The 15,370-nt window shown below is 44.4% G+C and overlaps 1 protein-coding gene across 1 annotated transcript in view; it reads left to right on the plus strand.

Moving 5' to 3' along the window:
- ccdc3a (coiled-coil domain containing 3a) overlaps positions 1-15,370 on the plus strand; it is a 77,764-nt gene that overhangs the window by 1,316 nt on the left and 61,078 nt on the right. The window contains exon 2 of the mRNA XM_052033513.1: positions 11,451-11,625. Within this exon, the coding sequence (XP_051889473.1) occupies positions 11,451-11,625 (175 nt within the window). The remainder of the gene's footprint in view (positions 1-11,450; positions 11,626-15,370) is intronic.

A 15,370-nucleotide genomic window follows, 5' to 3' on the forward strand; every position in this document is an offset into this window, starting at 1 on the left:
ATTTAAGACAGAGATTGATAGGTATCTGAGTAGCCAGGGCATCAAAGGTTATGGTGAGAAGGCAGGGGAGTGGGACTAAATGTGAAAATGGATCAGCTCATGATAGAATGGCGGAGCAGACTTGATGGGCCGAATGGCCGACTTTTGCTCCTTTGTCTTATGGTCTTATGGACATGGCTGATACCGTGATTCCCTCCGGTGAGAATCCAGACATAGGTCTAAGGTGAGGAAGGAAAGATTTAAAGGGGACCTGAGGGGCAACTTTTTCACACAGAGGGTGGTGGGTGTGTGGAACGAGCTGCCAGAAAAAGTGGTTGAGGCAGGTACAATTACAACTTTTAAAAGACACTTGGACAGGTACATGGATAGGAGAGGTTTAGAGGGATATGGGCCAAACATGGGCAAATGGGACTGGCTTGGATGGGCATCTTGGACCGAGTTGGGCTGAATGCCCTGTTTCTGTGTTGTTTAACACTGCAACTATGAAAACAACTATGTCCCTTTAAACTTTAACTCTTGTCGACAATGTGCTCCTACAAAAACCATTTGAAAAACTTCAACGTAGGCTAAACAGGCAGACGTGAAATTGCAGTTTAACCTGTTTGCTTTCTCTAATCTCAGTTTAAAAGATCGCTTATCTTTCCACTTCTGGTTCTGACGAGAGGCACACATCATCACCTCCCTGCTGCTTTTGCCAGAAGTTACCATTATCAAATCAGATTTCCCAACAAAGTTTTTTTTTAAATATCAAAGGCCAATTTCTTCACAGAAAATTCTGTGTGATCTTCTTGAATGTTCCTCCAGTGTCAATGAAGTTACCAACACTGCCTGTGAAGGTAACTCTGTTTTTTATATAATTATAGAACATTTACAGTAGAGGCCTTGAAGCTCGTTGTGTTTCTGGTTTTGGGTGGCAGGTTCCCTTCACTCCTTGCTGGCATTAGGTCAGTTAAGTCCCCACTACCCAACCCGACCTGGGTCCACAGCCCTGCAGATCATGGTTCTTCAAGTGCACATCCAAGCACCATTTAAGTGTGACGAGGGGTTCTGTCTCCACCACCCTTTCAGACAGCGAGTTTCAGACCCCCACCACCCCCTTTTCTCTAACTAATTACTTTAAATATCTGCTCCCTGGTTTTTGACACCTCTGCTGGGGGAGATATTTCCTTCCCACTTAATCTATCTAGGCTCCTCATAATTACATACCTCTGAATTACACTCCTACCCTCAGCCTAGAGATCTATTTGGAAATAATATTAAAGTTTGACCTGAGCCATCCATGCAAAGCTAACCCAACTGTGACCAATCCGAACCTAACCTGACCACAACTAATCGGAATCCAACCCAACCTCGACTAATCCAAATGCAACCTGATCTCGACCAATTGGAACCTAACCTGACCACAACCATCGAAACCTGGCTCAACTGCGACCAATCCAAACCCAACCAGATCATGACCAATTGGAACCTGGCCCAACCGTGACCAATTGGAATCCAACCCAACCTTGACCAATCCAAATGCAACCTGGTCACAACCAATTGGGACCTGGCCCAACTACGACCAATCCAAATCCAAACTGATCATGACCAATCCGAATCTGACACGATCGTGCCCAAATTGAACCTGACCCAATGACGGCAAAGTGAATTGGAGCTGATCGTCACCAGTCAGAGCCATACCTGAGCATGTTCTACTCTACATCACCCAATCCTCACTGTAGGTATAAGAATCCCAGACAGGTTATTGGAGGACATGTGGGGATCACTAACCAAATCATCCTGACCCCGAGAAAGCCCTGAGCTGAGCTGGCACAACCTGACCCAGCTCAGAAGATGCACCCAACCAGACCTGTCCCAAAGCTGGCAGATGCAGTCAGGCATCAGGCTTGGGTTGGCTCGACAGGCACTAACTCTTCCAAAGTAACAACTTCGCCTGTCCAATCTTTCCGTGTAGCTACAGGTTTCCAGTTCTGGGAACATCCTTGTATATCTCCTCCATGCCTTTTCCGGTCTCCTCTTGTGCGGAGTCTTTTCATGGAATCTGAGAATATTTCCAAGCAGGGTGTGGCCATTTGGCCCATCCTATCTCTGCTTGAGTTCTCTGTTAAAGTAATCCCATGTCTGCACTTCCCCAGTCAGTGGTACATTTCCTCCCTTCACCCATTTATCCAACTCCTTTGGAAGTTTCCTATTGAATCTCCTTCTGTTGTACATTCAGGCAGAGCATTTCCGGTCAGTTTTGCAACTCAGCTTAAATCCCTGTCATATTATGCTGCCATCGGAAACAGTTTCTTCTGACTTAAACTTTATCAAAACTCTTTATGGTTCCTCCCTGGGTTATAAACACCTGACTTAAGGACACCCCATACGTACGAGCGAGCATTTGGGAGACTGGGGGTAGGTGGGTGGGGGGTGGTGGTGTGGGGGATGGATGGGGACGGATTTGCTGGCTGCTGCAGGGGCTGCAGGTACCTTCTGCTGTCTGGGAACGGGACACTTCCCCACTTCTCTCCCCACCTCTCCCCCCCGAGCCACAACAATCAGCAGCTGGGTGGAGCTGAGCAGAGCTGGGAGCACTGAGCAGACCCACTCGCTGGCAACCACTCTTCTCATGCCTGCTCGCTCTCCTGTCGCTGATGTTTCTGTGACCCTCTCCCACACACGGTGGCTGTTAATTTCTGACTTAATATCATACCTGCCTCCACCACCACCCCTGGCAGCCCATTCCAGGCACCCACTACTCTCTGTGTAAAAACAAAACCTGCCCTGAACATCTCCTTTGAACTTTCCCCCTCTCACATTAAACCTATCATCTCTAGTATTTGACATTTCCACCCTGGGAAACCAACTCTGACCATCTACCCTATCTATGCCTCTCATAATTTTATATCAGGTCGCCTGTACAATACAACCTTCTCTTATCCCTCTCCATTCTCAGGAGGATGATCAGAGATTCACCAGCTTCTCCACAGAACAATTTGAGGAAATCTTTTTTTTATACTCTGTCCAAGGCCTCTACACTCTCTGTAAGACTGGGGCCCAGAACAGAACACAATACTGAAGCCAAACTCTGAAAAAAAACTTCTTATTGATGCTTAGCATAACTTCTTGTCTTTATCCATAAAACCAGTGAGCCCAAATACTTCTTTAAAAGCCTTCTCAACTTGTCCTTCAAAGACATGACCGTATACTCCCAGATCACTCTAAGCTGCACTCCCTCTAAAGTAGCATTATTTAATTTATTTTGCCTCTCTTAATTCCTCATAACAGAATGTATCATTTTTATACTTTTCTGCAGTCTGTGTTTGTCTTCCTGGTCAGTTGCTCGTCGTCTTATTTGCACAATTACAAAGTTTTAGCTCATTTGGAAACTTTATAGTGAAGGCATCTATGTTGAAATCTAGGCCATTAATCCACATCAAGACAGCAGTGGTCCTAACACTGACCTCAGGAAATAACTTTACATAGTTCCTTCCAGTTATATATATAAAAAAACAACTATTCACCACAACACAGCTCTCTGGCTCTTTTCCAATTTTACAACTGAAGTTTTCTATGGATTATATCTCTAATTTCATCCACAAAGCTGTTTTGCTGGAATGAATCCTTATTATATTTAACTGATAGACACCTATTTTATTTTAATTGTTATACTTAGCTAAATACCGTTTTTCAAATGCTGAAAACTAACAGATTAATCAGGCTGTAAGTTGTTAAAAAATTGACTTGTTCTTTCAATTTTAAGTAAAGCATTTATTTTTTGCTATTTGTGACAATATACACCTAACACCTTCAACAGAAACAGAATCAGAATCTGGTTTATTATCACTGACTTATGTGATGTGAAATTCGTTGATTTGCAGCAGTAGTACAGTGCAAAAACGTAAAGATTACTATAAATTACAAAAATAAATAAATAGTGCAAAACAAAAAGAATACTGAGGTAGTGTTCATGGACTGTTCAGACATCTGATAGCGGAGAGGAAGAAGCTGCTGCAAATTCTAGAAATCTGAAATACATTTGGAAGGTGTTACAGAATCGGACGTATTTTGCTTTAGTGTTAAAAGCAGAGTGTATATTGTCACATAAATCAAAGATGAAATGATTTACCAAAAATTAAAAGAAAAAGTCAACTTTTTAATTACATACAATCTGGTTAACTTCTGTCAGTTTCCAACATTTGAAAAACAATATTTAACTCAGTAACACTTAAAGCAAAATGGGTTTATACTGGATAAACATAAGAAAGATTCATTCTAGGAAACAGGTAGCAACTGTAGAGTGGGAAACGGCATTTCAGATCCATGATCTTTCATCAGAATTGGGAAAAGTTAGAGATCTTTCTCTCTGAAGAGAACATTCTCTGCCTTATGCCTGTTAAAACCTGTTACATCTTTAACTTGCTTCAGTTCTGGTGAAACGTCATGAACCTGAAATGATAACTTCATTTCTCCCTCTGCAGTTGCTGTTTGACCTGCTGAGTGCTTGTAGTATCTTCTGGTTTAATGGAGAGACCCTTCCTGAACTGGGCTTATTGTCTGGCACTCACTACCAATGGATCCTGCCCACCTGGGAAGGGAGGGAGGGAGAGAGATATACCTGATCCCCTCAGAGGCACCTGTTGACATGTATGGGAGGCTTCATATGGTGATTAACCTCCGCTGAGACCCCGGCGCCTTGTATGGCCTGATAGCCTTTGACGGGAGGCAAGTCTGTGAGGATTTTATTTTAGTTTTAAATGCCTCTGATATTCAATAAACAAAACATTAAACTAAAGTAAAATCAATTGAACCAAAAATATTTATCTTTCTGTTCATTAATTGGGGTATTGAGTTCAAGAGCTGTGAGATCATGTTGTAGATCTCTAGAACTCTGGTCAGACCACACTTGGAGTATTGTGTTCAGTTCTGGTCACCTCATTATAGGAAGGATGTGGAAGCTTTAGAGAGGGTGCAGAGAAGATTTAGCGGGATGTTGCCTGGATTGGAGACCATGTCTTATGAGGATAGGTTGAGCGAGCTCGGGCTTTTCTGTTTGGAGAGGAGGAGGATGAGACGTGACTTGATAGAGGTGTACAAGATGATAAGAGGCATAGATCGAGTGGACAGTCAGAGGTAAATTGTTTTTTTACAGAGAGTGGTGGGTGCATGGAACGCACTGGTATTGGTATTGGTTTATTATTGTCACTTGTACCGAGGTACAGTGAAGGGCTTGTCTTACAAACCGATCGTACAGGTCAATGCATTACACAGTGCAGTTACATTGAGTTAGTACAAAGTGCATTGATGTAGTTCAGGTAAAAACAGTAACAGTACAGAGTAAAGTGTCACAGCTACAGAGAAAGTGCAGTGCAATAAGGTGCAAGGTCACAACAAGGTAGATCGTGAGGTCATAGTCCGTCTCATTGTATAAGGGAACTGTTCAATAGTCTTATCACAGTGGGGTAGAAGCTGTCCTTAAGTCTGGTGGTACGTGCCCTCAGGCTCCTGTATCTTCTACCCAATGGAAGAGGAGAGAAGAGAGAATGTCCCAGGTGGGTGGGGTCTTTGATTATGCTGGCTGCTACACCAAGACAACAAGAGGTAAAGACTCTGAGGGGAGGCTGGTGTCCGTGATGCGCTGGGCTGTGTCCACAACTCTCTGCAGCTTCTTGCGGTCCTGGGCAGAGCAGTTGCCGTACCAAGCCGTGATGCATCCAGATAGGATGCTTTCTATGGTGCATCGGTAAAAGTTGGTGAGAGTCAAAGGGGACAAACTGAATTTCTTTAGCCTCCTGAGGAAGTAGAGGCGCTAGTGAGCTTACTTGGCCGTGGCATCCACGTGATTTGACCAGGACAGGCTGCTGGTGATGTTCATGCCCAGGAACTTGAAGCTATCAACCCTCTTGACCTCAGCACCATTGATGTAGACAGGTGCATGTACACCGCCCCCTTTCCTGAAGTCAATGACCAGCTCTTTTGTTTTGTTGGCATTGAGGGAAAGGTTGTTGTCATGACACCATTCCACGAAGCTCTCTATCTCCTTCCTGTACTCCGACTCATCGCTGTTTGAAATACCGGCCTACAACGGTGGTATCATCTGTAAACTTGTAGATGGAGTTAGAGCAGAATCCGGCCACACAGTCGTGAGTGTATAGGGAGTAGAGTAGAGGGCTGAGGACGCAGCCTTGTGGGGCACCAGTGTTGAGAATAATCGTGGTGGAGGTATTGCTGCCTATCCTCACTGATTGTGGTCTGTTTGTTAGAAAGTCAAGGCAGATACATTAGGGACATTTAAGAGACCCTTAGATAGACACATGAATGATAGAAAAATAGGGGGCTATGTGAGGGGGAAGGGTTAGATATATATTAGAGCAGGATAAAATGTCAGCACAACATTGTGAGCCGAAGGGCCTGTACTGTGCTGTTATGTTCTATGTACTGTGATACAATGAAAAACCTGTTGCAGCAGCATCACAGGCACGTAGGTACAGACAACACACAGAACATAAATTATGCATAAATTGTACCAGATAGTGAAAACAGACTGTGCAAACGTAAGACCTCAGTGCAAAAGAAAACAAATCCATAATCCATGGCAGTGCAAGAGGTGGTCCGTAGTGTTCCGTTGCTGAGGTAGGGTTAGGGTTGTGCGGGTCGGTTCAAGAACCTGATGGTTGTAGGAGAGTCACAGTTCCTGAGCCTGGTGGTGTGGGACTTCAGGCTTCTGTACCTCCTGCCTGATGAGGTAGCAGCGAGAAGAGGGCCTGACCCAGATGGTGGGGATCCTTGATGACAGATGCTGCCTGTAGATGCTGTCAGTGGTGGGGAGGGTGTGCCCGTGATGGACTGGACTGTGTCCTCTACTCTCTGCAGCCTCTTGCATTCCTAAGCATTGGAATTGCCATATTCCTGGATATCCAACAATCTATTGGTCTCGGTCCTGAATACACTCAGTGACTAGGTCTCCACAGTCCTCTTGGCAAGAGAATTCCCAAGATTCATCACCTCTGGGTGAAGAACCCTCCTCTCAGCTCTAATCAAATTGACTGACACCCTGATATGAGACTGGGAAGCCCTGATCTTCAACACCCCAGTCAGGGAATCACTGGCTCCACATCTACCTGTCATCCTTTCAGAATGTGCATTATAACAAGATAATGACTTGGAGGGGAACCTACAGTGGTGGTTTGGAAGGTGCTGTCCAATATCTCTTGCAAGTGGTGTCATAGAGTCATACAGCACCGAAACAGGTCCTTTGGTCCACAATATCTGTGCCGCCCTTTTTGTCCGCCACACTAATCCTATTTGCCCGCATTAGGTCTATATGAACGAATTGGTAAAGCATATTCAAGTTGGTAAAAAATATTCAAATAAATTAATAAAGTCTATTCTTGCATTTATTCTTCATACCTCCGACAAGCTGCCTTGCATTTTCTACCCAAGACAGTAATCACTGTCATGTTTGGGTTGAGCCAATAGGTACAGTGGCAACATTGTTCTGTAGAATTGGCCTGATGTTTTTTGAAGGGGAGCGTTGTCACGCACGAGGAGCAGACTTCTTATGGGCTCCATCCTGAAGCCAAGATTTCAGATAAGATGGTAGATGAGCTATGAAGTAATATTTCAACCAGTAGGCTTGGATGACAACCGAATCTGTAAAAATCTGATATTTAAAGAATATTTGTGGATCTGCTGGATCAAGTTACATCCTTAAACTGCCAGATGTTTGTTATTCTTTGTGGTACAGTTCTAGTTTCTGCTCCTACCTGGTAGTTCTGTGAGCATTAAGAGTCAGCCATGCATGTTTGAGTGGAGCCACACATAGACAGGAGCTGTTGAGTGCAGAGGGCTCCCCTTCTGTCAGTGAACCGACTGCAAATGATCAGATTTATTAAATTACATATTCCAGCTTCTAGCTGGCTTTGAACTTGTGACCTCTCTGTTGCAATCGTAATGACTAAACTTAAAATTGAAAATATTTAAAATAAAGCAGTGAATTCTGATCAACAAGTCAGGCAGCATCTGCGGAGAGAGAAACTGTGGCTAATGAGGAAATTTTGGCTAATTTTATTATCCACAGTCAACAGGTACAGTATAGAGGAGATGCAGGAGGCAGGACAAGACTTCTTCTGAGGCAGTCCAGGGTCGAGGACGATTTGCTTCCACCCCAGTTCTGTGTTGATGAGGCCAATGTGGGGCCCATAGACTTCGTTACAAGAGGGACAGGTTGAACTTGACTGGGTGGGCTGTTTGGGACACGATGCACTCATTCTGCTGCTTGCACTTGGCCTCCATGTGTTCCCGTTGGAGATTTAGGTACTTGGTGCCTTCCCAAATACTTCTCGGACTTGGGCCCGAGATTCCCGTGAGTCGGTAAAGATGGTACGCTTGTTCAAATGTCCTTGAAACATTTTCTCCTCCTTCTTGTAAATCCCTTCCAATGGTGGAGCTCAGAGTAAAACGTTTGCTTCAGGAGTCTGGAGTTGGGCTTGTGGATGATGTGTCCCACCCAGAAGAACTGGTTGAACGTAACCAGCGCCTCATTGCTGGGGATGTTGGTCTGGGAGAGGATCTGCCATTGGTTCACTTACTCTGCCAATGGATGAGGAGGATTTTGCGGAGGCGCCATTAGTGATGCCTCTCCACTACTTTGAGGTGCTTACTTTAGACTCTTCACATCTCAAAGGTATGCAGGAGGGCAACGATCTCCGCTGCTCACTAGACCATAAGCTTGGTGCTGGGTCTGAGGTCTTGGTTTTCACTCTTTGTTACAGGTTCATTAGACGTGGTGGTGGGTTCCGTCATCAATGTCCGCTTTTGCTCCCAAGATTTGGGAAGTAGTGCACTTTATGGGATATCGTCATGGTCTTGAACGTCAAGGGCCAGTGTTGTGCGGCTGTTCAAGTTGGGAAAGAACCTTTCATCTTTGGATGTTTGTGTGGGGCCCATCCTCTCATATTCTCTGGTGAAGGAGTTGGTAAGTGCTTGTACATCAGCCTCTAAGCGTGCAAGTGCTGAGGTTGGTGTGATCTTGGTTCTGGAATGGATATGACAAAGCCTGAACAGTTTCCCACTCTTCCCGTAATCTGCACTGGACTTGGGTCAGGGGTAGATCGGATGACGAGCGTCGTGACTCACACGCGGAGCAGACAGAGAATGGTGGCAAATTTTGAGATTTGAGAAGGATGCTCAGCCGATGCCTTTTATGAGGCCAAAGGAGACCTTGTCCAGTGGTTGAAGCTGCTCCTGGATTCGTCATGCTGTGAAGTTTGCACTTGCTGTGCCTCATGATGGACGGATTCGGGATTCTTACTCTGGGAGCAACCTCTTCAGCTGCAGAGAGGAGGTAGCACAGAGCAGGGATGGGCCAAATGGACATCTCGTTCTTGTACATGATCATGATCACTTTCTCTGAGACCCCTGGCAAATTGTCCACTTCCCTGACGAGGGAGATGAGGTTGTGAATTTGTTCTTCTCCACCATGTTTTAGTAGTTCACTGGGGATTTTGTCTGCCTGGACCCTACTGGCAATATAACAGAATAAAGAGGGTGATTAGATTCATAGATTTGATGCACCATTTAACTTGTACTTCAGTCAACACAGTATTGAGTACTTGACAATGTAATTGTGGACTATATCATGTTGTGTAATCATGTACCTTTTTAAGGCCATGCATCCTTATTACCACAATTTTTAAATATTTAGCATTATAAAGTGCCAGAAATCACTCTTCACTCTGCACCTTGACAACAGCAAAACATACGTCAGACTGCTGTTTATCGATTACAGCTCAGTGTTCAACACCAACAAGCTTCAAAACCTGGGCCTCTGTTCCTCCCTCTGCAACTGGATCCTTGACTTCCTTATTTGGAGACCACAGTCAGCACAGATCGGCAGTAACATCTCCTCCTCGCTGACAATCAACACAGGCACACCTCAAGGATGTGTGCTTAACTCACTGCTCTACTCTCTCTGCGCTCATGACTGTGTGGCTAAGCATCTATAAATTCGCCGATAATACCACCGTTGTTGGCAGAATCTCAGATGGCGATGAGGAGGTGTACAGGAGTGAGATAGATTGGCTGGTTGAGTTGTGTCGCAAAGCAACCCCGCACCCAACGTCAGCAATTGATTGTGGACTTCAGGAAGGGGAAGTCCGGAGAACATACACCAGTCCTCATTGAAAGGTCAGCGGTGGAAAGGGTGAACAGCTTCAAGTTCCTGGGCGTCAACATCTCAGAGGATCTAACCTGGACCCAACACATCGATGCAATCATGAAGAAGGCACGCCAGTGACTCTACTTCATTAGGCGTTTGAGGAGATTTGGTATGTCACCAAAGAATTTTCCAAATTTCTACAGATGTACAGTACAGTGACTGGTTGCATCACTGCCTGGTACGGAAGCTCCAATGTGCAGGATCGGAAGAGGCTGCAGAGGGTTGTAGACTCAGCCAGCTCCATCACGGGCACAACCCTCCCCACTATCGAGGACATCTTCAAGAAGCGGTGCCTCAAGAAGGCTGCATCCATCACTGAGGACCCTCACCACCCAGGACATGCCCTCTTCTCATTACTACCATTGGGGAGGAGGTACAGGAGCCTGAAGACCCACACTCAACGATTCAGGAACACCTTCTTCCCCTCCGCCATCAGATTTCTGAATGGTCCGTGAACCCATGAACACGACCTTGTTATTCCTCTTTCGTACTATTTATTTTTGGGTAACTTATAGTAATTTTTAATTCTTCCACTGTACTGCTGCCGCAAAACAACAAATTTCACGATGTATGTCAGTGATAATAAACCTGATTCTGATTCTGAACTCTTGCTATGTGTTTGCAGACTCTCACCACCAGGCGGCCATGTCTGTGGAGTTCTGGAAGTCTGTCCAAAATCAGCGAGCTTAAACAAAAAATGATGAATTAAATGGCAGCAAGTAATGCTATTCAATGATTTTCTTCAACACTTATAGAAAAAGTTGGAACGAAATTTCTGAAATATGTTTTGATTTATTTTCGTAAAAGAATATACATCAATAAATTTGAAAGCACAAAATGCTGGAGATACTCAGCAGGTCAGGCAGCATCTGTGGAGGAAGATACAGTTACCATTTCAGGTCTAACTTTACGTCAATAAATTTATCAGTTTTTTCAGTGGATATTGGCAGCGTAGCAGGAGCAATACTGATTCTGCAATGAGTCTGACTCCTGCGTTAGCTCTGGGGAGGCAATTAAAGTGACCATTTGTGTCCTTCTGTCTTTGATCATGCCTCTGTAGGACAGCAGGACATCGTTGGTGTTAAAGGTGCAATATAAACACTATTTTACAACCGTGCACAAAATGTTTTTTTTAATACTGTGTTATTTCATCAGGGTGAATTAGTGCATTGCTGTTGGAATATTTAGGGGTTTTACCGTTGTTTGCAACCCGTTAATGGTAAATGCTATTTTGTGTTTTTTTTTGCAGGATGGATGACAATTATAACATAATTCCACATGGAGTTAATTTTCAGGATGCTATTTTTCCAGACACCACAGAGAACAGGAAGATATTTTCCAGTTTATTCCAGTTCTCTAATTGTACCCAAGGTCAACAGCTCCAAAGCTACACTGCTGACTGGGAGCTTCAGGAGGATCACAGGGTAAGGTTGCCATCTGCTGGCCATCTCTATGGGCTATTCGGACCTCGTTGATTCTGTCAGTAATAGAAATTTTCTAAATTATTATTACTGGTTGTAAGCCAATATTTGTAGTGTCTCATTTTAACATTCTTAACTATAAATCTGAATTCTAATGTATTTTTATGGAAATCTAACCTTCTTGATTGGATGTGAAAGGATTAAAGTGGTTCAGCTCAACTGGTTCGAAAGAAGGTATTATATCTGCCTAAAATAAATTTGGTTCAATGTGACCTTTTTTTGTTTTCCATTCCTTTTCGTTCATTAAGCTGAAGGTGATTCCATTCCAATTAAGTGACTACTGTATATCGATTGCTTAAAAACTGCTTCCTTAAGGAGAGCAGGGACATCAATCAGTTGCTGCCTTTTGAATTGTAAGAAAAATATCGTACGTGGTACACCTCAGCTCTGTGCGAGTGGATATGGTAATTCATTGTCTTATTGTCTGAAGGTTGCCTTGTATGTGAATGAGACTAAATGGATAAATGTTATTCTGGTGCTATAACAGCCGGCATCTGTCTGACTGCTAGTTGGTTCGGAGAAATCTCCATCTCCCTGCCAATCCTCCCCCCTTCTCACAAAACTCCACAGCCTTTTGGTTCAGTGACTTAACTAGTTCACTCTTCCTGTCTTTTAGCAGCATTCCATTCTTCAATGCATTTTCTTACTTTTCATCTTCCAGGAGAGGGGGTATATTCATATCATCATCAGATCGGGGAACTGAGGGCTACGGGGAACTGGCACAGAAGAGGAGATGAGGCCTGGGGCAGATCAGCCTTGATCATGTTGAATGGCAGTAAAGGTTTGAGGGGCCGAGTGTCCTACTCCTTCTCCGATTTTTCAAAGTCAGAGTTTACTGTCATATGCTGAAGTCCATGTGTACACGAGTGCGATGAAAAACTTGCTTGCAGCAGCATCACAGGCACATAGCATCAGATAACAGCATTCACATAAAGGATTCACGTTCAAAGGCAGAATGCAAGGTTAATGGTAGGGCTCTTAGCAGTGTGGAGGAACAGCGGGACCTTGGGGTCATAGATCCCTCAAGGTTGCCACGCAGGTCGATAGGGTTGTTAAGAAGGCGTATGGAGTGTTGGCCTTCATTAGTCAGGGGATTGAGTTCAAGAGCCGCGAGGTGATGTTGCAGCTCTATAGAACTCTGGTCAGACCACACTTGGTATTGTGTTCAGTTCTGGTCGCCTCATTATAGGAAGGATGTGGAAGCTTTAGAGAGGGTGCAGAGGATTTACCAAGATGTTGCCTGGATTGGAGAGCATGTCTTATGAGGATAGGTTGAGTGAGCTCGGGCTTTTCTCTTTGGAGAGAAGGAGGATGAGAGGTGACTTGATAGAGGTGCACAAGATGATAAGAGGCATAGATCGAGTGGACAGTCAGAGACTTTTTCCCAGGGTGACAATGGCTAACACAAGGGGACATAATTTTAAGGTGATTGGAGGAAGGTATAAGAGGGATGTCAGGGGTAAGTATTTTACACAGAGAGTGGTGGGTGTGTGGAACGCACTGCCGGCAGAGGTTGTGGGGGCAGATACATTAGGGACATTTAAGAGACTCTTAGATAGAAACGTGAATGATAGAAAATTGGGGGCTTTGTGGGAGAGAAGGGTCAGATAGATCTTAGAGCAGGATAAAATGTTGGCACAACATTGTGGGCCGAAGGCCCTGTACTGTGCTATAGTGTTCTATGTTAAATTATCCACAATTTTTACAAGATACATTACTTATCTACCACTCTCAACCTTTTTAGTTGGAGAGTTCCTAACCAGAGCAATGAGCAAAAAACCAAGACTGAAACTTGAGGAAGCCCTGTACTTCAGTGTGTAGGTGCAGAATGTTATCCAAAGGCATGAAACTCGTGAATGCTGATGTTCAGAGGGATTGAAACACTGAAGGTTAGCATTGTGGGTACTGCAAGCAATTAGCAAGGCAAAGAGCATGTTGGGCTTTATAAAAGGCGGAAAATGTTGCTACAACTGTACAGGACATTGGTGAGTCCACATCTGGAGTACTGTGTACAGTTTGTTTTAAATAGTGAAACATACATGATACTGTGGTGTCATGACATGGCAGATGTGGAGAGGATGTGACCTCTTGAGGGTGAATCTCGAACTGGGGGTGGGGTGGGGTGGAGTTTGCTGTTTAAAAATAAGGGGCTGCCCACTTAAGACGAGATGAGGGTGGTAAGAATTTGGAACTCCTTCCCTCAAAGGGCAGTGGAAACAGTCTCTGAATACTTTTAAGGCAGAAGTGGTTAGATAGATTCTGGATAAGCAAGGGTGCAAAAGGTTACCTGGAATTTGCAGTGTTGAGGTCCCAATCAGATCAGCCATGTGTATTATTTAAGGAAAGTTATTCTTGCCTTGGAGGTAGTTCAAAGAAGGTTCATTAGATTGATTCAAGAGATGAAGGTGTTGTTTTGCATATTAGGCCTATAATCTCTGGAATGTGGTAGAAGGAAAGGGGCTCTTATTGAAGCAGATAAAGGGTTTTGTCAGGGTAGATCGGATGAGTGGATGTTTCTAATAGATGATTGTAGAGCCACAGAGCAAACATAATCTCAGAATAAGGAAGCACCAATTTAAGACTGAGATAAGGAGCGATGTGAATCTCTGGATTTCTCTGCTCCAGAGAGGGAGGAGGCTGAATCATTGAATATATTCATAGATGAGAGAGGTTTGTGGACTACAGAAAACTCCAATAATCCAGCGTAACACTATTATAGCACCAGCGACCCAGGGCCTCCCACATTCCAAAGACGTACGGGTTAGGAAGTTGTGTGCATACGATGTTGGTGCTGGAAGCGTGGCGACACTTGCGGGCTGCCCCCAGAACACTCTATGCAGAAGATGCATCTCACTGTGTGTTTTGATGTACATGTGACTAATAAAGAAATCTTATCTTACCTTATCCACCCCTTCCCTTCGCCTTTTTATACCGGCTATCTCCCCTTTATCTTTCTGGGAAGATTTCTTCTCACAAGACCAGCATGGTCAAAGGGCAGGCAGACCATAACCAAAAGATATAGGAGCAGAATTAGGCCATTCAGCCCATCGAGTCTGCTCTGCCATTCAATCGTAGCTGATTTTTTTTTTGCAACCCCATTTTCCCGCCTTCTCCCAGTAATCCTTAAACCCTTCCCAATCAAGAATCTATCAATCTCTGCCTTAAATACACCCAATGACTTGGCCTCCACAGCCCTCTGTGGCAACGAATTCCACAGATTCACCACCCTCTGGCTGAAGAAATTCCTCCTCATAGTTTTAAAGAGATGTCCCTTTATTCTGAGGCTGTGCCCTTGGATCCTAGACTCCCCTACCAATGGAAGCATCCTCTCCACATCCACTCTGTCCAGGACTTTCAGTATCCAGTAGGTTTCAATGAGATCCCCCCCTCATCCTCCTGAACTTTATCAAGTACAGGCATCAAACGCTCCTCATATGTTAACCCTTTCATTCCCGGGATCATTCTTGTGAACCTCCTCTGGACCCTCTCCAGGGCCAGCACATCCTTCCTTAGATACAGGGCCCAAAATTGCTCACAATATTCCAAATGCGGTCTGACCAACGCCTTATAAAGCCTCAGCCGTGCACCTCGCCTTTATGTCCTAGTTTTCTCGACATGAATGCTAATTCCGAGTGCTTGTGTTTGAGGAATGGGGTCTGGTTGGAGCCACGTTTATAGTTAAGCTGCG

This window comes from Pristis pectinata, chromosome 19 (assembly GCF_009764475.1).
Source record: "Pristis pectinata isolate sPriPec2 chromosome 19, sPriPec2.1.pri, whole genome shotgun sequence".
NCBI classification, from domain to species: Eukaryota; Metazoa; Chordata; class Chondrichthyes; order Rhinopristiformes; family Pristidae; genus Pristis; species Pristis pectinata.